General features: G+C 40.2%; 1 protein-coding gene across 2 annotated transcripts in view; it reads right to left on the reverse strand.

The window, feature by feature from the left end:
• Positions 1-2366: 2366 nt before the first annotated feature.
• The window catches only part of LOC124114694, a 46021-nt gene continuing 21958 nt past the window's right edge, over positions 2367-26429 (reverse strand). The window contains exons 2-5 of one of the 2 annotated variants that reach the window (XM_048390992.1): positions 9654-9711; positions 7604-8308; positions 5277-5723; positions 2367-5127 (exon numbers count right to left, since the gene is read on the reverse strand). In XM_048390992.1, coding sequence (XP_048246949.1) covers positions 5303-5723; positions 7604-8308; positions 9654-9676 — 1149 coding nt within the window. In that variant the 5' untranslated portion in view covers positions 9677-9711 and the 3' untranslated portion in view covers positions 2367-5127; positions 5277-5302. Of the gene's footprint in view, positions 5724-7603; positions 8309-9653; positions 9712-26429 lie in introns of both variants that reach the window. The other variant, XM_046475386.2, reaches the window with a different exon arrangement.

Genomic DNA, 26429 nt, shown 5'->3' on the forward strand with positions numbered 1-26429 from the left:
GAAATAAAAGAGGGGTTAATAAGGTATACTTTCTGCCAAAGATAAAGTCTTAGATCTCTATAACAGTCACACGTTAGCAAAAAGTGAACTTCATCTTTAAACAGTTTGGCCATTACATAATTTACAGACGCGTTCAGAAACAGGAGTTTTCGGACGTGTATAACGACCTCTTTCTAATTCTAAGAGTAAAGTTCCACAGCGAAGTTTAAAGTGCTTCGTCGTGATCTATCCAGAATATGACGTACATCTAAACGTTCCGATCTTATCACCTGTAGTATGGCCAGTGTCCTTCCAAAGTCCACGAAACCAGTTTTCTCTATCAAGTTCTATCAATTTCGATTTTAAAATTTGGAAATCTATATTAGTATACCAATATTATACAAATCCAAAAATGGTAGATCCAAAGAACCAAACATTCTTACAACTCTGCTGTCCCGGGACTTTCTCGGTATAACAGAGACCAACTTCTGATATGAGCTATAATTCTCTATCAGGGAGCTAAATTCAACTTCTTCCAGAAACGAACAACTTCAATTTTGTGTTTAGTAATAATCGATGACCAACAATCTCACCTCATACGGCCAAATTAGGAGTAGTTTTTCCTACACCCAAGAAAAAGCGGCATGCTCTATTTTGGATGGCATTTATGCAACTAATTTCTCTGGTTCCCCAAATTGCCGCACAATACGTTAAGATAGATTGTACAAGATTATCATACAAATACTGAAAACATCATAGGTAATTCCGCCAACTAATTTAAATTCACTTATAATTACACTGAGGGCTCTTCCAGCCGATATAGCAATTTGTTTAGCTGTGAAATTTAAATCTAGGTGTTCCTTGGGCCGACATAAAACCTGTAGGTGTATTGAAGCGTAGGCGATATGGGAATAGCCCCTCTTTCGCCAGAATCAGTGGGAATCTCGTTCATCTATTCATGAATGTCACAAATGATACATTACGCTACGTAAAGAGAATTGTATAGTGTCATGAGGTAACAAATAACATACAGTTTCAAATAATGTAGAGAGACTTTGTTTATTAGGACACGCCCTTCATACTCATGAAATACCATACAGTAAAAAGAAAATATAGCATGTAAACGCCACTCCCATTGGTTATGAGGGACGTCACTTAAAACATATACATACACATAACTACAATATAATAGAGGTAGGTAGGTGGTGTATATATTCATTTATCACGTAAAGAGAATTGTATAGTGTCATGAGGTAAACAAATAACATACAGTTTCAAATAATGTAGAGAGACTTTGTTTATTAGGACACGCCCTTCATACTCATGAAATACCATACAGTAAAAAGAAAATATAGCATGTAAACGCCACTCCCATTGGTTATGAGGGACGTCACTTAAAACATATACATACACATAACTACAATATAATAGAGGTAGGTAGGTGTTGTATATATTCATTTATCGCGTAAAGAGAATTGTATAGTGTCATGAGGTAAACAAATAACATACAGTTTTAAATAATGTAGAGAGACTTTGTTTATTAGGACACGCCCTTCATACTCATGAAATACCATACAGTAAAAAGAAAATATAGCATGTAAACGCCACTCCCATTGGTTATGAGGGACGTCACTTAACACATATACATACACGTAACTACAATACAATAGAGGTAGGTAGGTGGTGTATATATTCATCTATCTATTCATATACATAAACACACAAGCGTACACACGTGTTTACACACATGCACGCGCACACACATACATGCATCCATACATACATACGCATGTACGCACACATATACATACACAGTTACACACACACGCAAACACATACACACACACAGTTGTACACGCACGCACGCACGCACACACACAGTCACACATACACATACACACAGTTACACACACATGCATACAGTTACACACACATACACATACATACAGTTACACACACATACACTATCTATCTATCATACATACATACATACATACATACATACATACATACATACATACATACACACACACACACATAAATACATATACACACACACACACACACACACACACACACACACACACACACACACACACACACACACATACATACATACATAGTCACACACATACACCACCTCCCCTATATACATGTACATATATATACATAATTATACAAATACCCCCACGCCCCAACGTATGTATACCCCACATATATGCAAAGCAAACGCCAAAGTTCCATCTTATACAGTCACGGCCACTTTGGTGTATTCAGATTGTCATGCACCTCGCTGTCGCATAACTATATAGATATGCTACCACAAATAGTATGTAAAGCGCCCCGATATACTTGCATTAGTCCGTTCTGTACTGATTTCTGAAAAAGCGCGTTTGTTTACAAACAAGAGAAAAGTCTGGTCAAATTAGCATATGGTGTTATGTCAAGTCACCTGTGCGCCGGAGTGTGATTAACAACTTTAGCTTACATTGTTGTCCTAGGCGACGCACAACAGTGGTATTTGTGGCGTCATAATAGAGGGATGAGTAAACCGTAGTCCTTGGCGACACCCAGCGTTATGTTTTTGACGTCATAAAACCTTTGACGTCAAAGTTAGTAATAATAGAAGGAGGTACAAATACATTATGGCGTTGGTGCACAAATACACGTTGAGGTACATGGGAAAGTTTTGAAAATTATACTTTTAAATTAAGTTTAGGTTTCAAAAGCCTGATGAATAGCTGTTCTTTTTCCATTCGTAAATGTTTGTTATTGTTAAACATTTCGTAAAATGGAAAGACAGTAACATAGAGTATATATATACTCACAAGACACTTCCCTCTCACGAATAACGTCGTCCACTTTTACGACGTCATATAAATATACGCAAAGAAAACAGTTAAGCACACCCTAATATATTTCATTATTGTTTGGTCCCAATATTTGTAACAGTCATGAAAGATATAATTACGGGAAGAATTATGTTTTCTCGAGATGATGTAATCAGTCATGCGTCACGAAAGCTCACGTGTCATGCATGGTATGCCCGTGCAGCATGTTACCCTCGAGTTTCTCTAAAAGCAGTATTTCCAAACGTTAAAACTGCTTTCTTAAGCTCGGTTTTAAACAGTTATTCCATGACATTGTGTGATCATGGCACGAAGGCGATTATCAAAGATGGCAAAAAATCGGCATGCATAACGCAGGAATGTCTTGTAATGCCATTGGTCGGAATTTAGGGTATCATCACACTGTCATATGCCGTTTAGACGAGAAACATGATCAGACCGGTGATGTACAGGACCGTCCCAGATCCGGAAGACCTCTTGTGACGACACATCGTCTCATACGCCGATTACCCTTTTCAACAAGTACTCGTCTGAAACAGCTGTGGTTGCCCAATCGTCGTTTCAGCACCAGAACCGTCAGGAATCGACTGAAAGCAACAGGACTGAGGGCTAGACGAGTCATAAAGCGCCCCTTGTTGAGAGATCACCACGGAGACGGATCCATTGGTCTGACAAAAGAGGCTTTCTGCTCCACATCACTGATGGAAGAACGAGAGTTTGGAGGCACCGGAACACGGCCTACACCCCCAGGAACATTACGGCGTGGGTTCGGTAATGGTTTAGGGATGTATCTCTCATGATTGCGTTTGGATTTGGTCAGCATAAGGGGCAACTTAACAGGGGCTCAGTACATCCGGGGCGTTTTGAGGCCAGTCGTCGTTCATCATTTTGACACCCACCCTCTTGCTACTCGACCTCAGTACATGGATGACAATGCCAGGCCTCATCCTTCACATGCAGTCGTGGATTACATGAGGGCCAATGCAATAACGACTCTTCCCTGGCCAGCAATGGGCCCAGATTTGAACCCCCTTGAACATGTTTGGGATATTCTGGGGCGGCGCGTACGGGAACAAGATTTACGCCAATTGAAAGCAGCATTGCCTCAGGAGTGGCTGTTGATGACCCATCAACAGATCCAACGTCTGACTGGAGGCATGAGACGTAGGGTGGAATGCATCATCCGGGTACGTGACGGAAATACCAGCTACTGATCTGTTTCATGTGTCATGTCAAGTAGAGACTTTGAGGAACATTTTCACATGAAACATCAAACGGAACTCGTTTACTTAATCCTGCAGCTCCATACGTTTTTTTAGGTATTGTCTAAGGTCAAAAACAGTACCGGTGTTACAATGATGTTATTGTCGGTACATTGTAATAATCACAACCTCCAATAGCTTCTTTATTTGTTGTCAAATATTTGTTCTATCCAATGACATTGGTGTCGCCAAGCTCCTGTGGTCAGTCATCCCATGCTATGATTTTGCCATTTGTCATGTTCCAGCAATAGGGGTGTGCTTAAGTTTTTTCTTTGTGTATATATAGCAATAAAATAAGTAAGAGACATGGTGTAAAATTGAACACCGTTTTAACTGGCTAGCGGTTTCAACTCAAGGTGTAGGTTCATTATCAACATGAAGTTAATTTTGCGGGAAAACAAACAAAAATGCTGCTTCCACTTGTATCTAAATGTCCACTTAGTGGAATTAAATACACATATATTATTGATTATTATTACGTTATTAGGAACTTTGTATATATATATGAAACAGTAATCAACTATTTGCTTATCATCTAAAAACAGGCTTTATTCTTTTGGAAAAATGGAGGTCATGCGATTCCAGAAACTTCAAAACTGTTGCATACATGTTACAAAACAAATTGCTTTTTTGTAACATCAAAACAAGATTGGAAATAAGATAAATAGACATTATCATTATCAACGGACTGAATATAAAACGTTAACGCCAGATAATAACCAGTCTCGATTACCCGCCGAAACAGATTCCATTGGGCGTAAAAGGCAAAACAAAAGTTAAAATGGATGATCACTAAAAATCAGAGATGACACCAGGAGATCGCGAACATGAATTTCAAACAAGACATTACTTGCATGGAAACATCTTAACTGACCTGCTCTTGCCGATTGCAATGCATTATGTGTCACAAATAACATGTGTTGATTCCTGTTTTACATGTCACAATCGAGAACACATAAAAAAAACATAGTCTCTCCTGGCACGCACCAGTAACCCATAAACAATATCACATCCTCGCGTCTAATGAACAGTTTAACCCTCAAACTGTTACTACTGGAGTCCCCAAGTCAATGGGTGCTATAAGGGCCTTGTCTCCAAAGTAAATATATCGGAACATCTCTCCTGCTGCACAATGCCATGTTCTTATGGACCAAGCGTTCAATTTGTGTCTTATGAACAGTTTAACCCTCAAACTGTTACTACTGGAGTCCCCTAGTCAATGGGTGCTATTAGGGCCTTGTCTCCAAAGTAAATATACCGGAACATCTCTCCTGCTGCACAATCCCATGTTCTTATGGACCAAGCGTTCAATTTGTGGGCAATTAACTGTGTTCGGATCCATGTATGAACAGCATAGTTTTTATTTTGCCAATCAAAGGGACTTGCCCCATATTGAAGAGCAAAGCTTTCTCCTGGGTTTGGATGGTTCATGGACGTAGCCTCAGTATGGATTAGATTGGGGTACTTGTGGGCCAATTGGGCTGGAAGTACGACAGAATGGTAGCCCCAGACCTTGTCATTAAATGTTTTGTATTCCTTGTACCAGATCTTCATGAAGTCAGCCCACGGCTTTGCCACCATAATGCCGTTGCAGAGGCCGCCTGGAGTCTCGTACCCCATCGTCACGTCGTAGCTGTGACATAAAGAAGCATTGTCAAATTTAAACAGAAGCGTTTTCTGTCAAAGGCAGCATGTGGGATAATTAGGACCCATCCTTTTTTAATATAATTTGTTTACAAAACAACAGAACTAAATGGCTCAAAAAGAAACAAAAATGCATATTTTAAAGCAAGTACTGAACTTATATCCTGTCTCTAATATAACAAGGGTTCGGGCACCTCACCTGGAACGTTAAACGGCAATTTATGACGAGACTATGGAATACTGTAAGGGACATTCTCGCGATCTCGCATTCTCGCGATCTCGACCTTTGGAAACGAGCTAAATATGCCAACAACACGAGAATGCGAGATCGCGAGAACGCGAGATTTGGCCAAATTGCGAGATCGCGAGAATGCGAGATCGCGAGAATGTCCCTTACAGTATTCCATACGAGACCGGTGTTTGTTCGCCTGTTGGTTGGTTGTTTAACGCCGCACTCGGCTATATGACGGCGGTCATAGACAATCTCGTGATTGACATTATGAACATCGATCAAAACAATTGGAATACGATGACATGCATCAGCCAAGTCACTGAGCCTGACCATGGCCACCCAATGCCTTCAGACCAATTCTAACCCGAGTCGGCACGGGTGAAGAAACCGGTGCACCAGATGGAGTGAGTGAGATGGGTTCAACGCCGCTTCTAACAGTATTCCAGTTATATCTCGGCGTGAACCAATTGGAGAGTGGTAGAGAACTGAATCGGTATCAATGTTAAAGGTGACAATGTTATGAGAACGACAGTCTGAATATCATGCTGAAACTGATACTGGTAAACATGTGATAATCGTGTCTCATTGAGGCATTTGGTTTTCATTAAGTGAGTGAGTGAATATAGTTTTACGCCGCTTTAAGCAATATTCCAGCATTATCACGGCGGGGGACACCAGAAATGCGCTTCACACATTGTTCCCATGTCGGGAATCGAACCCGGGTCTTCGGCATGACGAGCGAACGCTTTAACCACTAGGCTACCCGACAGCCCCGTTAGTTCATTAAGAGTGAGTATGGTTTTAAGCTACTTTATAACGGCAATGTTACAGTAACAGGATAAGGGACACAAAGAAGAGTTTTTACACTCATGTTGGTCAGGTTATAATTAGGTTGGTTGGTTGGTTGGTTGGTTTGTGGTTTTACGTCGCACTTAGCAATAGTCCAGCTATATGACGGCGGTCTGTAAATAATCGAGTCTGGACCAGACAATCCAGTGATTAATATCATGAGCATCGATCCACGCAATTGGGATCGATGACATGCATCAACCAAGTCAGCGAGCCTGACCACCCGATCCCGTTAGTCGCCTTTTACGACAAGCATAGTCGCCTTTTGCGGCAAGCATGGGTTGCTGAAGACCTATTCTACCCCGGAATCTTCACGGGTCGGTTATAATTAGGTTTTTGATTAGCATTTAGAAGTGATACACACAAGGAAGAGAATCTATGGATGTCAACTTTTTTATTATGAGGAACACGTTTCGGAGTATGTACTCACTCCTTTATCAGGTGAATAAATGCTATGAAGCAGAGAACATATATATGTACCTGTAAGAACAAAAGTAATATGATAACAAAGGTGGAAACTTAGCCAACAGCTGATTGACGCTGATAGGGGAACATCCCAAATCAACCATTAAGTGTTGGCTTCCATTTGTCCATTGCAAATCACCAATCAGTGCTAACTAACTGTTGGCTTCACTTGTTCTTACAGATACATATATATGTTCTGTTTCATAGCATCTATACACCCGATGAAGGAGCAAGCATATACTCTGAAACGTTGTGTTCCTCATAATAAAGAAGTTGACATTCACAAATTCTCTTCCTTCGTTCATAATTGTTCAGTCACTTACCGGAACAGTGGTTGGAAGGACTTAACAGCGAGCACATCGAGATCAACGTAGGTTCCGCCAAACTCCAAGATCGCCTCAAGTCTGACAATATCCGACTGATGTTCAGGAACTTTGATTTCACGTCCCATGATTTCTGTTGGAGGATCCCTGACCACAAGTACAATCTCCGGAACACGTTCCCTTGTCTGGTGATAATATGTCCCTTCCGGAATGAGATCACACCAAAACAGGATGCGGGTAGGTTTCAGGACATTTCGGATGGACAACAATGATATTAAATGATGAAATAAAAACGTGTTTCTCTTTGGTCCACCATACCAAGTAACATGAACTATATTAGGCACCACAGATTCGTTATGAGTTGTTGATCTTTTAAGATCAACAGTTTCGTTGAGTTTTTGGTAGAATGTCGCATTCCGAAAATACCGGAAATAGACTGTGCCGTTCGCAGGTGGAGCACGACATATTCCAGGGTATATACAGTCTTTATTATCATAGTTAATATTCTGGTATGTTATTCGTTCAGCAGGTGGGGTATCAGTACTTTTGTTTATCGGGTATTGAGTAAATAAACTGGAGTACACCCTTCGGGGGTTATACTTGAGTGTTGACATGAAGATGCTGCCGAGGAGAAGTGTCAACCCTATCAACCCAAAGAAGTTGCGTCGTCTGCACAAACAGTTGGCCAGGAACTGTCTGCAGGACCTGAGGAGAAAGAACACATCCGTGGGTTAGCGACACGAACACCGTCGCAGGCATGATCCCCGCAAATATATCATCGCGGCCTGTAAATAATCATTTTGGACCAGGACAACATCAACCATCAATGTTTATTCATTTCTTTGTGTGGGCCACAGGCCCATTCGACATTACAGAGTTACAAGGGATTACCCTACCCTCAAACTACCCTAAGGGTCGGGTCCGGGGCGTGGGGTGTCGGGTGTGGGGTGTGGGGTGTGTGTATGTGTGTAGGGGGGGGAGTGGTTTAAAGTACGACACTTTCCGTAAAAGAGTTGCGTCCCTTACATTGTAAATGTGCCAGGTTCGAATCCAGGATTTGGGTCTATGGCGTAACTTGCGTTCGCGCTACCGAACCGCCCCTTAACGAATGTTTTGTTTATTGTTGTTTAACGCCACAGTCAGCAATAGTCCATCTATATGACGGCGATCTGCAAATGATCGAGTCCAGAATCCGATGATTGACATCATAAGCATCGATCCACACAATTGGGATACGATGACATGCATCAACCAAGTCAGTGAGCCTGACCACCCGATCCCGTTGGTCGCCTTTTACGACAGGCATAGTCGCCTTTTACGGCAAGCATGGGTTGCTGAAGACCTATTCCACCCCGGATCTTCACGGGTCAGTGGTATAAAGCTTGTATATAAGGTGAGTGAGTGAGTTGGGTTTAACGCCGCTTTTAACATTATTCCAGTCATATCGCGGCGTGTCAGCTTAATGTGGGAGGAAAGCCCGAAGTGATGCAGGTCTTAGACTTTACCACTTCAGTGAAACCCACGAGCACGGGTATGGTGCTGACAAACCTAGAAACATAATCGGGGCGAACCGGGATTCGAACCCACAATCATAGGTTTCTGGCGTGGCCAAGGGACGCAACTCTGCACAGCGAATTGCGGCGCCTTCGACGACTGGGCCATCCTGTCCCCGGATCAGCCAGTAGGTGTATACAAGGGTATATCATTCTTAAATGCTGAGAATACAGTCATAATATTTACGGCGCCTTAGACGACTGGGCCACTCGTGCCCCCTTGTATATAAGTATCCATGAGTGAGGGGGTGTTGTGAAACAATGAATTCAGCATTATTCAAGTGGTATGTGTGTGTCTAGTCTGGACCTGTCCAAATTTGAAGTAAAGTAATTCTTTCCCCCACCCCCTAAAATGCTGTCCTCGAGTTTGACACACACAAACCTCCTTCACTGGACATTGTATTTATTTATTGCATGTTTTGAAGCGCTGACAGAGCAATTATTCTGTCTCAAGCAGGTATCATATCAAAGCTAGCAATATATTTCATATGACTTACACTCCAACTGGTTCGTTTCTCATTTTTGCTTATTCGGATCAACTGCTTGTGCGGTGAACTGCAAAAAAAGTGCAACTGATTAATTAAAAAACTTGATGAAACAATTCCACTGACATCATGACTTTCACATCGGTCATCATTGTTTTGGCTAGACAAACCAGTGATTCGTCGGGACACGATGCGACGCAACAAAGAAATATATACTATTATCCATTAGAAAACTGGGACCTAATCTAACCTGGGGCTCCATCCCTATTATGAGGTTTTATTTTCGTTCGGGGGGTTTACTTTGAATGTAAAACCCCAAATCCCAGGTTTAACCAAGTAAATGAAAAAATGACAAGTAGCAATTCAAAATTTTAAATCAATTTAAATTGAATGTCATGTGTACAGTTCCGCGTGGACATTTAAAAGCGACATCACTTCAGAGTCTCTGGTGAAAGGACAGCGAGGTTTCAAAACACTTAAGTGCTTATCAATGCTGCACAATTTGCACGTGCAGTAACTGCTAGCCGTAACGTCACAACTACCTCTATGTAACAGTTGGATTGTTTAAAGTCGTAAATCTTGTAAAGCAAAAAACACCTTTAAAATATGCGAATTTTCGTTTTGAAAAGTTTAAAAGAAGTGGAATATTGCAACACAAAATTTAGAAACCGAAGATTTCACTTTCATTTAAAAGTAAGTATTTTAGTTGTCTTTTGTTGTTGACACATCCAAGTGCTCTTGAACGCCTGGCAAGTCAGCGAATTTCACGTGCAAGTTATGATATCACGTCTTCAAGGAAGCGCTATAATGAAGCGCCTCATTTATAGATGCTCGTTATAACATTTAATCAATTAAGACGTTTATAAGTAGGTTTATAAGTATGAAAAAAACACTTTCCCTCGGTTTTGGTAGACAGAGCATGCCCTTGGGGTCGGGAAAAACCGCGGGGGCTTCGCTCCCTTGGTTTTTCCCTCTCCCCAGGGTATGCTCTGTCTACCAAAACCTCGTAAGCGTGTTTTCTCCAATACGTAAACGTCTGACACCTGCATCACTTCAAGCTTTCCTCCCACATCAAGCTGACACGCCGTGATATAACTGGAATACTGTTAAAAGCGGCGTTAAACCCAACTTACTCACTCACTCACTCACAAACGCAGTGCACAAGATTGAATATGGCCAATGATCATAAAACCCTACCTTGTGGAAAGACTGGATGTATTTAATGACAAAACATTGGGAAATCAGGACTTTGTCCAATGGAAAATTAACAACCCAACACCCACCCATAAATTTTAAGAATTAAGTTTTTATCCGACATCGAACTTTTTAACTGGTCCCTTGATATGGTTATTCCATTTCCATGCTCATACTCTCATATTCCGATGGACGACATGAAGATATTTCATTTACTTCATTTATTCATTCATTCAACAAAAGCTATGTTACTTACCAACACAGAATGCATTTTGTGGCTGCAATATTGCTTTACATGCATGGCACGTGGGCACATAAGCATTAGCACATGGGCACTGTCGGACGGTCGGGTAGCCTAGTGGTTAAAGCGTTCGCTCGTCACGCCGAAGACCCGGGTTCGGTTCCCGACATGGGTACATTTCTGGTGTCCTCCGCCGCGATATTGCTGGAATATTGCTAAAAGCGGCGTAAATCCACACTCACTCACTTATAAGCATGATAAGCACAGACATGACAGACATGCGGCATGGTATCTCAGTGGGCTAGCACTATAAATCGGCATCAGTCCGGACTAGTACAAGCAGCCACACACACACATGCAGGTCGCTATATAAGGGCAATAATCGCGACGTTAAACCTCACTTTGCCTCACCTCACCTCAATGTTAGATAAGAAAGTTCCCTAGAAATGAAAAAATTAAGTGAGTGTGTAGTACTGAGGCCTATACACACTAAACTACTTTAAACCATACCCATAACCATTAGAAACTAGACACGTCTTCATGCTTGTCTAGGTGAGGTGATTAAACGGTTCGGCTGGTCAGACTCGGTTGATGCATATCATCGTATCTCAGATACGTAAATGGATACTGGAATAGTGTTGAGTTCGGGCTACGCAAAAAACAAACACTAGAAATATATTGCTGTCAACAGGGCTTTGGGCCTGTTGATATCCAAAGTTAAGACAATAGGCGGTATGCATTTTCCAAACCTATTCCAAATTGTACGATAGTATGGTGTGGTCTGTTCTTGACTACGGGGCGGCTATCTGGGGTAATTATGATGTGTCAGCAATAAATGCTGTACACCATAGAGCCATTAGATTTTATTTGGGACTCGGCAAATACGTCCCTAACGTCGCTATAAATGGCGACATGGGATGGATACCGCCTGTTGTCAGACAGTGGAAAAGTGTAGCAAGACAATGGTGTCGCCTTAAGAATATGTCATAGGTTAAACAAATACGTGTTTAACTGGGCTGATAGATACGCTGTAAATGGTTGTAAAAATTGGAATGGTAGGGTAAGAAAGAAGTTTACTAATATGGATTTAGGACATCTATTAAACGCTACAGGTTTTTATTGATAAATTTTCTGTTTGTACACAGGTGGAACAATGGTGTAAAAATGAATATGTTACCCGTTGGAGTGATATGTTAAGAAAGGAAGAGGGGCGAAATGGGCTTAATAAATTGAGAATGTATCGATGTTACAAACAAGTATATGGGACAGAATACTATGTTTCAAATAAGATGCCCAGAAACTATAGATCGGCACTAGCCAAGTTTAGATGTGGAGTGGCTCCTATTCGAGTTTTCACTGTAATGACAGCGTAGAAGACGAGGTCCATGTTTTGTTTCACTGCGTATTATATGATGATATCAGGGCAACTCTTTTTAACGAATGTATTGCTAAATCTTATATTTTTTTAGATATACCTGATATTGACAAACTTTGTTTTATTTTCAGTGACTCCAGTGTGTGTTTTATACTTGCCAAAGTCTGCTTTTTAATTCTTAATCGTAGAAAACATCTTTTATATGGATAACTTTTTACTATATCATCTTTATATCATTTATGTATAAATTCTGTGATAATTCGTCTCTCATAATTCTATTGAATGGTTCTGTACATTTTATATATGTCAGGTTGTATAAAGCCGTTTTTATGTATGTACAGGAGTGAGACGTTAATAAACTATTGTCTGTCTGTCTGTCAATCCTATTGGAGAGTGGTAGAGAACTGAATCGGTATCAGTGTTAAAGGTGACAATGTTATGAGAACGACAGTCTGAATATCATGCTGAAACTGATACTCGTAAACATGTGATAATCGTGTCTCATTGAGGCATTTGGTTTTACGCCGCTTTTAGCAATATTCCAGCATTATCACGGCGGGGGACACCAGAAATGGGCTTCACACATTGTACCCATATCGGGAATCGAACCCGGGTCTTCGGCGTGACGAGCGAACGCTTTAACCACTGGGCTACCCGACCGCCCCCATACATAAAGGGTAAAACGGACAAACTGTCATCTGACCAGACCAAGAGAGGTTCTCTCACATCAAATATGTTTTCTTGTCAGTCCGTGATTGATTAACAAATCTCAGTCATTTGCAACAATGCTCAAAGCGGCGAAACTCTCCCCTTCCTCGTTCACCCAGTCACGTGTCGCTAGTACACTATTTATGTTACACAGATTAACAGATTTACATCTTCCTGAGGGGGCAGGGGTGGCCCAGTCGTCTAAGGCGCCGCGATTCGCTGTGCAGAGTTGCGTGCCTGGACACGCCAGAAACCTATGATTGTGGGTTCGAATCCCGGTTCGCCCCGATTATGTTTCGAGGTTTGTCAGCTCCCTACCCGTGCTCGTAGGTTTCACCGAAGTGGTAAACGTCTGAGACCTGCATCACTTCGGGCTTTCCTCCCACATTAAGCTGACACGCCGTGATATAACTGGAATACTGTTAAAAGCGGCGTAAAACCCAACTCACTCACTCACTCAATCAATCACCTCTTCATGAGGTAATGGCGTCAACTGACTATAAAAGTCCTTTTTCCACCCTTGTCGAACTAGGCTGGAATTTCGGAGCTCGATCGTAGCGCCACTAGTAGCAATTTATGTCCTTTCTATGTCCTTTCTATTGACCAGATTCATTCTCATGTCACTTGCATTTGCTTCAAACAAAATGACGGTGCCAGTCAACGCGATCTGATCAATATTAAAGATCTATATTGTAAAACAACTGTCGACGCCCAGTTGACGGTGCACATGCTTGCAACAGCTGCAGGCGACCGAAACCTCCACGTTGAAATCCACGTGAACCGGATTTCTAGTTCGTTTCGCGATTTTGATTCGAATGTGCATAGACACGTTAGCCCAGCCGGATTCCAGCCTAGTTCGGCAAGAGTGGAAACTGGACTTTTATAGTCAATTAACACCCTTGCCTCGGGGAGATGCTGATGACACACGCCTTCATTAAACACACCAAAGAATTCTTCAACATCAAGACATCCAAAACACCCCAATATGACAAGAAAATTGACAGTTATATCGTGTCAAAAGAAAAATAACAGAGACCAAACAGAATGGAAACGTGAAATTAAGACACATACTAAAAGCAGTGCCATGGAGTCCCATGTTGAACCATGGCCTAGTTGGATGCATATTGTTATGGCAATATCCATGGCCCCTTGGTCCCAAACTTGATCAAATCGGGATCAGATAACTCCGATGCTTTGGTCCTGTTCACAGTGATCATTGGTCCGTTTCAGACCAGTGATCACTTTGAATAGGACCTAACAACCTACACTAGAGATTTGATAACGGTCTTGTGCCAAGTGTTGGATATTTCTTACACACTTGTGCGTGAGAAACCCATTTGAGATAATTCCGACCCGTGGTTGGTTACCTTGGGTTTTTAAGGTAAATAACCCTTTCAATGCCATTTGTATTTTTACCGGTGTATTATTTATAGAATGAGTAAAAACGAAATGAAACCTTTTTCCAATCTTCTAAAGGAAAGCGCTTAACATTATGAAGTAAAGAAATATTTTGATTATCAAATGTAATCAGAAAAATTCTTCACCCACTGGTCACACATAAATGGAGATGCGGGTTCTTGAGATTGCTGAAAGGATGCATAAAAGTAATGAGTGACACAGGAATATCCTGTATAACAATTTGATATTTACCGTTACAGCATTCTAGGCCTTGGTAAGGTGTTATGTAGACATATGGAGGGCTTTTCCCTATTCTACACCTCAGTGACAAAATGATGTCCTATGCCCTTTTATTTACACTTGAATGTAGTTGTTTATATATCAGTAGTCACCATATAATATGCAGCGTTTGCTATGTACCATACTGAAGCCACAAGTTGCAGTTGGAGGACAGCTGGTAGTTTATAGAGAGAAAACAATTATCCCAGAAAATGCTTGAAAAGTATAGTGAGTGAGTAAGTTTGATTTTACGCCGCTTTTAGCATTATTCCAGCAATATCACGGCGGGGGACACCAGAAATGGGCTTCACACATTGTACCCATGTGTCGAACCCGGGTCTTCGGCGTGACGAGCGAACGTTTTAACCACTAGGCTACCCGACCGTCCCTTGAAAAATATAATAAAAAACAACAGATAGTGTCTGCTACGAAAATGACATTGTAGCAAGTGTTGTGGATTTATTTAAAAACAATATTTTCCCCGTAGCTTCTATTAGATAATATATATCTGGTTTTGCATCTGCCGCTGAAAAGATATCTGGTGTAAACAGTAAACCAACGGCGAGGGCGCGTGAGTGAAAGGCCAGTATGCCAACGGTTCAGGGTGTTTTTATTGTGCATGAAATGTTTTCAGAGAGACGTCATACCTTTAGTCCATGCACGCTTCAATTCTAAAACTTAACCAGAAGAGCTCCGCACAGCGAAGCCGACAACCCAAACCCCGAGCAGAATAACTGGCTTTGCTCATGTTTTATTTATATTTGAATCATATTTAAGAGAAAGCTCGTGTAGAATACATTATGAATGCAAGAATGAATATTTGTCATCTGTTTCATGTTTTACGAGTCTACACACTTAGATAAACATATGTCATGAAATGTTTCATTGCGAAATTATCCTAAAACGTGAAAAACTATTTCATTTGCCTATTTATCCTTTGTTTGATTGTAATGTTGCAAGTGGTGTCGTGGAGTCACTACGGAGTGCTAGCGACACGGTCACTTTGATCGGCTATTGTTTGCAAACAATGCGTCAGGACGGTCAATATACTGGTTCTTACCACCTGTGGGGATATACCGAAAGGATGTAACATTTATATACAAATAATTGTTGTGTGGACACTCGTTATTAAGTTATTTATTGCTTGTTTCGGTACAGGAATTGCACCATCGGCGCGGAAACAATCCATTATTGACCCTATTGTTAAAAAGGACACTGAGGTCTGACAACACAGGACCATTGAAGTGCTTATGTTCAAACACTGAGGTTACCGGTTTATGAGACTCTCGAAGGTCGACTGCATGTCAGTAAACTACGGTTATAACGAACACGCTTATAACGAACTGACGGATATAACGAACTAACTTTTTGGTCCCGACTATTTGCTGTAGTTATGCTGTTTATATGCTTATAACGAACTACGGTTATAACGAACTAAAATAATAGTCCCTTTGAGTTCGTTATAACCGTAGTTTAATGTATGTGACTTGCAGATGACGAGTTCGTGACTTAAATTTAGATTCTCATCGGGAATATTTTGCCTTATCGTGACTGATGAAGGTAACGACATTCATGCATCGTGTCTGCATGTTGGAAGGAACCAAACATGAAACCAACTGTATATGTAAACATTTATCTGCATAATATATACTACTCAAAAGAAGTTAAGGATCACCCGATTCTTTCATATTGGTAATGTTAATCTGTCATGGCATGAGAGATTAACTATTGTAATAGCATAATGGAAGAATCAGGTGATCCTTAACTTCTTTTGAGTAGTATACTTTCGTGATACTACACATAATTGCCATTCCTTAATCGAATAAGCACATATTCGATATCAAGTTTTAATCGTCAAGATTGCCGATAAAATCATTCTTTGGACACTACAATCGATGGCTGATAACACCGACAATCCTATTTATCAACGTATACTCTGTGTGAATTCATTATTTGTTCCAGTTCAGTCCAATGTACATATAATTTGAAGTCCCTTTAAAGTTTCAGTTGTAAGATTAAAGGGGAATGGATGGCAGTATAAATAATTAAAATATTAATAGTGAACATCATTCAACAGTTGATCACAGACGAGGCCGTGTTTCAACGATAACAGAATGATGCATACAACTCTTCCCACACAACCCAGAAAACCCCATAGAACTCATAGGCCAGTAGAAATATTGAAACACCTAGACACTTTTTATAACAGACAAATTTTATGTTAAAATGAAATCATAATACATATTCATGAGAACCGTGTGTTTGGACAGCCAATGTTGATTTTGAAATGCAAGACGAAACAGATATGTTTTCAGTCTTATTTGGGGCTGAAACAAAATTTACTCACAATCTGGATCAACACACCTGGGAAACTATTATACTTCAATTCGCCTCGTATGTGTACAAACTAAGGCATCTTTTGGTGAAAATCTGTCTTCATCAAGGTATTGTGTTAACTGCGTGTAATTGAATATATTTTCATTGTAATCTTCGGAATGACATCTGGAGGAAATAAAGAATCTCTCTCTCTCTCTCTCTCTCTCTCTCTCTCTCTCTCTCTCTCTCTCTCTCTCTCTCTCTCTCTCTCTCTCTCTCTCTCTCTCTCTCTCTCTCTCTCTCTCCCCTGTGCTTCCCTGTCTGCATATTTACAAAACTGTGCATGCATGGTTGGCGCCATATATATTAAAATTTTCTTAAAGAAAAGCATGACAAGTGAAAAGGATTGTTTACGTTGTTTTCTCTGAATAGCAATACTAAAATCTCTACCAGTATTCTAAAATACTTTATAAAATACCAATTGTGGCTATGTAACCGTCAGTTTATAATGTCAGATGGATCTGAATAAATCCTATTTCGCTTTATATTTTCCTTTCCCACTGGTTTGCCAGCACCCGTGGGCTTGCTCGTTTATCACACCCTTTGGTGTTGTTGTTGTTGTTGTTGTTGTTGTTGTTGTTGTTTAACGCCGCACGTAACAATATTCCAGCTACATGACGGCGGTCTGTAAATAATCTAGTCTGGGCCAGACAATCCAGTGATTGGCATCATGAGCATCGATCTACTCATTTAGGATACAATGACATGCATCGACCAAGGCACCCGTTTGTCGCCTCTTACGACAGGCATGGGGTACTGAAGACCTATTCAAACCCGGATTTGCACGGAGACGTTTATCATACGCTTAAGCTAGGCAAAGTGATTGCAGCAGGCAAGCAAGTTATTTTACCACGGCAATACTTCGGAATGCCATATTTGTCATATTCACATTAATTATGAAGTTTTCCAATATGTCACATATACTCTTATCACATGCTCCCTTCGACTGTATTACAAAGATTTATTATAGAAATAGAAATTAATTACCTTTCCGTGTAGAGTATCGCAGTAATTTAAATAGGTAAGTATGTGAGGTTGTTGTTTTTCTCTTTCAACGGGTGCAGTTCTGAGAGACGTCACTAGCACATGGGGGATCAGCTACATGAATTCATAAAACTGACGTGGATGTGAAGGTAAATCCGCTCCAGATCTACGAATACAACATGCTAGGTTCGTTTCCTGTCTTTCTTTTGTTTAAAAACGGCGAATTTAGAAACGACCAGCTAGACTAGTTCGTGAAACAATCCACGCTAAACTATTGGTTGATTGGTTGGTTTGTTGTTTAACGCCGCACTCAGCAATATTCCAGCTATATGACGGCGGTCTGTAAATAATCGAGTCTGGACCAGACAATCCAGTGATTGATATCATGAGCATCGATCCACGCAATTGAGATACGATTACATGCATCAACCAAGTCAGCGAGCCTGACCACCCGATCCCGTTAGTTGCCTTTTACGACAAGCATAGTCACATTTTACGGCAAGTATGGGTTGCTGATGACCTATTCTACCCCGGAATCTTCACGAGTCCTAAACTATTGGAGGGCTATCGTGGGGATCTGTACTCTCGGGTGAAACTGGGAGGTTTGGGCGTCAACAGTCCCATCTTTGGGCCGGACAATAAACATGAACACTATGAGCGTTTACTAACACTCGTGTAACTTTGTTATAATGATACAATACAAACTGATAAAATATTGAATACAATATTGAATACAAGATTAAGCCAATTCTAAAAGTATTAAATAAGTACATTTTGTATTGTAAGGTAAGCTATGGAAAGGCTAGCTAACTACTGTAGTGTGAAAAAATTTCAACTGACAAAGAACACAAATAACATTTCAACTGATCTTTCCACCCACGTGAAACTGACACGCCACATTGTTGTGAAATAGTGTTCGAGGCAACATTACTGGCAACGGTTGGCGTGACAGCAAGTCCTTTTAGTGTGTGCAGTGGTCTGATTAGCCTCATTGGGATAACGTTTGGTGAATGTATTCAAAAGGATCTTTGTTGTGATAAAGATGTAGAACGCATTGGCCCCCGAGAACGCTGTAGTATTTTAGCTATGTTAGCTTCGATGTGGGTCACTACCGCTTGAAACTGAACTTAGCCGCGATACCCGCCCTGTAATCCCGTCACAGAGTCGCAGGCGTAGCTGTTGAAGTAAATGTCATTCATTATCTTTCCCTTTTACTCCAACTTAAAATAAGATCTTTTCTGTAAAATTTCTCAATTTGAACCACTGTTTCTATCTATGGAACCTATTGATAAATTATGTTATGATTAATGATCATTTTTACAATCCCTAACCGCAGCTCTCTACACAATGTACAAAAGCAAATCTAATTCTTCTTAAGTGCTACTCTCCCTTCTATAATGATATAATTTAATCAATGTTAGTATCTCAATTATAACTTTAGTGCAATCATTTATTTATAAATTCATTATTATATTAATATTATATATTTTATGTACATTTGTGTCTCGTATACGTAAGCCTTATGTGTCAGGATTTTGCTTGTTTTACCTAAAAAGTATGTTACTATCATGATTTTATACACTGTAAATGCAAAGTGTGACACATTGATGAAATATTTTCTTCTTTCTTCTTGTCTACAGGTCTTTACAGGGCTCTCACTATCGCTTTTGTAAAGAATATTTACCCTGTGCACTCAAAATTACCCACTCGTCCAATGGTAGATGACCTGAGGTGAGGTGAGGTGAAATTGGGTTTAACGTCGCGTCCAAGATTATTGCACTTATATAGCGACGTGCATGCACGTGTGTGTGGCTGCTTGTACTAGTCCGGACTGATGCCGATTTATAGTGCTAGCTCACTGAGATACCATGCCGCAGTTTAACATGAATACCCCACTCAGACACAGTATACTGACTCCGAGCCGACCAGTCCTTGTTTTAGCCCCTTAATGCCGAGCGCCAGACAGGGTAACAACAAGTACAATCTTTTAACGTCTTTTTGTATGACGCGGCCCGGGATCGAACCCTGGACCTTCCGCTCTCCGGGCGGACGCTCTACCATTAGACCACGGAGGCGGTCGGTAGATGACCTGATGGTGAAAACAGGAATACGTTCATATCCCGAGCAAGTGACTTAGTTTCAAAATGCCTCTGTTCACCAAGCAGGGAATGGCTACTCGATGTATGCAAATACCCTTGAGCGCCCATAGGCAGCTTGGGTTGTATTAGCCCCAGTGAGTTGAGAATGGTAACAGGATCCACTGGTCGGGGAAGAAATAACTTTCGAGCAGATACTAGTGTCTGGATAAGTGCAGTATATAAATTTAATGTATAATGTGATAATAAGAAATGGACTAACTGCATATTTAGACTCATATTCGTCAATCACAGAAATAAAAACATAGTTTCAAAAAAGGTTAAAATTGTGATGGCATATTTACATTGTATCGTCTATTGAAATTTCAAAAAGGGGAATTGTTCTGTGCTTATATTGACTTTGAAAATGCCTTTGTTTGTGTCCAGAGAACAGGTTTGCGAAGCAAACTACTAAAATATGGAATCACTGGTAAATGTCTCATTCGTATTCAATCAGTGTATTGTGATATCAAATCATGTCTATCAAGCAAGTGGCCAAACTGAATAATGTAATTGTCTTAAAGGAGTAAGACAAGGAGAGATATTATCCCCTCTCCTGTTCTCATTTTTTCCCAATGATTTAGAACAATGTCTTTTGCTAATCAATGTAGTGGAGCTACTTTTGATGAAGACAGTTTTTAAAAGTTTAAAAGTATTTGCCGTGCTACATGCTCATGAAACTGTGTTATTAGGTTCTGCAAGTCGGAAATCACAGAAATAATTGGATAATTCAGCGAACATTGTGATAGATGGAATATTCAATAGCACTTTGGAAGAATATGAAAACATTTTTATCCTGCAAAACAACAATCTTCAGAAAGTTGAAGAGTATAAACATCTTGTAGTAATGTTCCATAAAGTGTTCTTTTACTTCTCTAAAACGGTCACTATTTGAAAAAAGCCTCAAAAGCTGGATCCTACAACTTGTCAGTCAGTCTTTATTCATGGTACTGATGAGGCCAAAGGCCAATAGTACATTGTCTGGGGCGTGTTACAAATTCACGCATTTTCTTACTTTCATAGCATGATTAAGGGACATAGATACATTCCTCATAGTTTCGAAGGTATCTTGTTAATGGCTTATTTAATAACTTGACCTGCAGTAAGTTTCGACCCGTCACAATAACTTTCTAATACATGTATTTGCTTTTACAAGCCGGGTATTGTATTCGAGAACATGACTATATCATCAGCGAAAAGAAGCAAAAATAATTTAATAGTTTCGGATTATTTGTTTTGATTTGATATGCTTATTCATTTGTGAAAAAGGAAAATAGAACGGGGCTTAGTATACATCCTTGTCGGACACCCATGTTACTTATAAAATTATCCGAGATAGCGCCATTGTTCCGAACACATACTTTCACAATAACTTTCCAATTCTGCTACTTAGTCCGTGCCTTTGAAAGAGGGACCACAAGTTAACCCTTTTCACCGAGCCAAAAAGCCTTGCAAAATATGTAGCCTTTGCACAACTTGTCTATAATTTCCCAACTGAAGCTATTTGATGTCATTATAACTCATATTTTAACATTCGGTTAAAGAAATTCGGGGCTTTGAAAACTCATTATTGAAAATGCTACCTGACTTTCATAAGAAACTTATATGTGCAGTATGGGGAAAGTGGAAGAAACCCCAATTATATATTGATGTGTACTCTTAAATGATCACCAAATGGGCAAAACTCTTAAATCGAAAACCAACAGAACTTTCATCTCATACACAAAGCTCTACTAGGTTATTTTGTAAAAGAAATATTAACGATAAACCCGAAAATAAGTGGCTCAATTGTATTCAAAATATTCTCTTCCAGACAGGTTATAATTACATTTGGACTTTTCATATACCGAACAAAAAACGTTCCTGTGACATTGAATAAGATTTAATGCAAAGTTATGGTTTTTTTAACCAAATCTGTAACAATCTCGGTTTGCAACAGATAAAAGACTCCTGCAAGTGTTCAAATGGTTTAATTTGCCATACTGACTTCAGAAAATGTGTGATTTCATAAAAAATCATAAACATGCCAAAATGTCAATTTACAAATCAATAGCATGTGTGTCCACCTCTGGTTGCGATGCAAGCAACACATCTTCGTCTCATGGAATTGACCAGGCGTCGCACAAAGTCCTGTGGGATATCTGTCCATATCTGCTGGAGCATGTTTCGAAGTTCCTGGATTGTCTGTGGAACACATGGTTGACGCCGGAGGCGCGGATCTGTTTTGTTGAAGAGAATCCTGAACAAGTCGAGCAATATGAAGCCGGGCGTTGTCATGTTGAAAGGTAATGCCTGGGCCATGACGACGCAAAAACGGTAGAACAACGCCTTAGTGAATAGAACTTGTCCCCACTGCATGGCCGTCCAACGTAGACGCTATCTGCACCAGTGTAGACGTGCTTGACGGTGGTTTCCTGTCAAAATGGGACGCCTGGCGGGTCTTCAGGCGACAATCCCTGCACATCTGAGCCGACGACGTACGGTTTGTGAAGATATTCGTCGAAGGCCAGGGATGCTTCCTGCAGTCACTTTTGCTGGCTGGAATCGATTGCGTAGGTGTGTTGTTCGAATCCAGTTGTCTTGTCGATTATTGGTTACGCGTGGTCTGCCACTCTGAGGATGGTCTGCATTCGTCTGTTGCCAACGTTGCCATAAACACAAAATGGTGTTTCTGTAGACGTTAAATTGTCTTGCAACATCACATTGACTCGATCCTACTTCAAGCATACCAATGGCTCGCAGACGATTATTTTCGGAAAGGCGTGGCACTTCGTAATGTTGAATAATTGCGTAATTTTATTGTTTTTCTGAGTGGTTTTTGTCAGCACGATGCGAAACAATGCATATGGAATCCCGTTAACGCACATGCATGGGGCTTGCATGAAAGTCAACTTTTGCATGGAATGCATGCTTTTCTGTAGCAGTTGCGTTTTTGTGACTTGATCCCATACATGTACTACAATATTGAAAACCAAACTGTACTTGTTTGAAAAATACACTAAAATATTGGTGTCACGGGAACTTTTTTTGTTGAGTATACAATAGAAAAAAATTACCTGAAACTGAAAATATAAAATTGTCTTGGAGATCAACATATTGAAATTTGGGTCATATTCATCTGAAGTTAAATTATATAAGTTGGTCGAGGATACCATTGAACATGATATAATTATAAAATCTACCCCAGAAATGTATTTTCACTTTCCTACAATTCAGACTTTCAAACCACTGACTACCAGTTGAGCTAGGTCGGGGGCATGATTATGTCTCTGATGGAGAGAAAGTGCTTCTTATGCCAATCTATTGATATTGGAGACGAATATCAGTATTTACTTGTTTGTTTGTTTGTTGTTTAACGGCGCACTCAGCAATATTCCAGCTATATGACGACGGTTGCTTGTTTGTGAATACCTTGTAGATATAAGAAAGAAATTATTGCCATTATACCGGAAAAAGGCCAAGTACAATAGTGAGTATGGTTTTACGCCGCTTTTAGCAATATTCCAGCAATATCACGGCGGGGAACACCAGAAATGGGCTTCACACATTGTAGCCAAGTACAATAAACTACGTTTATTATGAACACGCTTATAAGGAACTGGCCGATATAACGAACTTATTTTTTAGTCCCGGCCATTGGTTGTATATATGCTGTATGTATGCTTATAACGAATTACGGTTATTACGAACTAAACTTAGAGGTCCCTTTGAGTTCGTTATAACCGTAGTTTACCGTATGTTCAATATTATAAGTTTTTTTAAAGTAAAAATGCTATAATATCACAGAAACCTTCAAGATTTTGCTGTCAAAGAATGAATAAGTTTAAGTTATACGTCATTTGTCGTTTATATTGGTATATTGATTTCTGATAACCACCTACATGGTGTGCCATGCTGTGCTGCCTTGAGTGAACAAACTTAGGTTCGGTTCAATTTAATCGTGACACGACAATTCGTTGCTGATGTTTATTGCATGTTGATAATGTGTCATAAATCAAGGGTGGTTCGGTGTTCTGTTTGCGCAGGTAGTATGCGAGCTATCTACATTTGCCAGTTAAGATAAGTGGGCCTGTGGCGGCTAGAAAGCACGTCACCATTTGCCGGTTTCCAACTGACTGCAGATTTAGTTTATGGGACTCTGTCGTTAAGTAGTGTTTGTTCTTCATATTGTCACCAATAAAGCTGCCGTATGAGGGTTGTGCTTCTCTGTAGTTAATATAGGTGAGATGTGTCCTTGATAAACATGTATTATGTGCTTAACATTTAGCCTGTATCTGAACACCACGGACCGACCGATGTGATTTTCTGGAGGATGTGGGTGGGGGTTGTGTGGCGGTGGGGGTGGGTGATCGGGGTGGGAGGTGGGGGGTGGGGGATGTGTGTGGGTGCTGGGATTTAATTTGAGACTAAATAATCAAATATTCGAAGTATGAGCCAAAATAAAAAAAATTTCTAAAAACGACTTGCAACAATGTACTTGTTTTTTTCAACAGTCTGAAACATACTTATTGATTCCGGGTAGTATGAACTCCCACCTGGGTAGGCTTCCCTGAACGTGGCAGGAATAAATCAATCCCGTCAAGTATAAACCTGCTCGTCACTCCGAAGCCCCAGGTCCGAATCTTCACTTAGATACAAAATGCCAGGTCAAGTGCTTGTGTCCCCAGCCATGAAATTGATTGATTATTGGTAAGAGGTATAAAGCCTGCATCATTTTCACCCTTCGTCAGAAGGTATTGTACACAATGTGATTGTGTTTCGGCGGATAATCAAGATATTGATACATATTTGATTGAAGATTATTTAAGGTAATCGGATTGACCTTCTAAAACTATTTTGTTCCATAAAGACAAAGGCTCTGGGACGTTGCTCATAATATCAATCTCTTGTTTGCCTGGTCGATGATCTACACGGTTGCCGCGACCGAGCAGTGAGGCAAACAACTAACGCATCATGATATATGGCATCAAATATGTAAATGATACAAAAGCTGACTGAAGTTAGAAATAACGTCACACTTTTTTCATTTTTTCAATGCTGGTATAATTTATACTAGTCCCTTAAATACGGGATCTTACCAGGTGAAACAAGGTACTTTAATGGCATTTTATCACTCGGTACTTTAATGGCATTTTATCCCTCGGTACTTTAATGGCATTTTATCACTCGGTACTTTAATGGCATTTTATCACACGGTACTTTAATGGCATTTTTTCACTCGGTACTTTAATGGCATTTTATCACTCGGTACTTTAATGGCATTTTATCATGGAGACCACACCAAATGGTTCGTCTATATGTAAGTTATAAGTAATAATTATTGATTGGATATTTGAACATTATTAGTGACGCTTTGACGACTACCACTTTGGTGAAACCCATTTGGTGAAACCCACAAGCACTCGCGCTGACACTTAATGAATCCTAATCGGGGTAAATATGATATTCGCACCCATGATCAAACTCTGTCAGGTTTTACGCGTTTACCACTTTGGTGCAACCGACGAGTACGGATATGTTGCTGATAAACGTCGAATCGGAGCAAATCGGGGATTCGAACCCACGATCATTGTTTATCAGCACGCCAAGGGACGCAACTCTGGCCTATTCGATGAATGGGCCAATCATGCCCGGCATTATACAGATGTTAAGCGCGGAATAATGATGTGAAACTGCATCGAAAGAGGTATCCTCGAACCTCCAAGGTCATAGGTCACGTGGGAGTGATGGTAACGATAGACGTACGGTATGATACCCCTTACCATATAAGGAAATAAAACATTAAAATAAATTAAATCACCAAAGGTGTACGTTTCAAAGGTTTATATTATTTCCTCGTGTTTCCATAGAGGGAAAATGAAACGTTGAAACATTCTTTAAATTCATTTCCTGGTAGACTATATACAGTTAACTACAGTTATAACGAACTCAAAGGGACCACTAACTTAAGATCGTTATAACCGTTGTTCGTCATAAGCATATATACAGCTAATATACAGCAAATGGGCGGGATCAAAACACATTTCGTTATATCCGTCAGTTGGTTATATGCGTGTTTGTCATAAACGTAGTTTACTGTATATTGTTTACAGAATAAC

Source organism: Haliotis rufescens, unplaced genomic scaffold, assembly GCF_023055435.1.
Source record: "Haliotis rufescens isolate VD_foot unplaced genomic scaffold, xgHalRufe1.0.p SCAF_10, whole genome shotgun sequence".
NCBI classification, from domain to species: domain Eukaryota; kingdom Metazoa; phylum Mollusca; class Gastropoda; order Lepetellida; family Haliotidae; genus Haliotis; species Haliotis rufescens.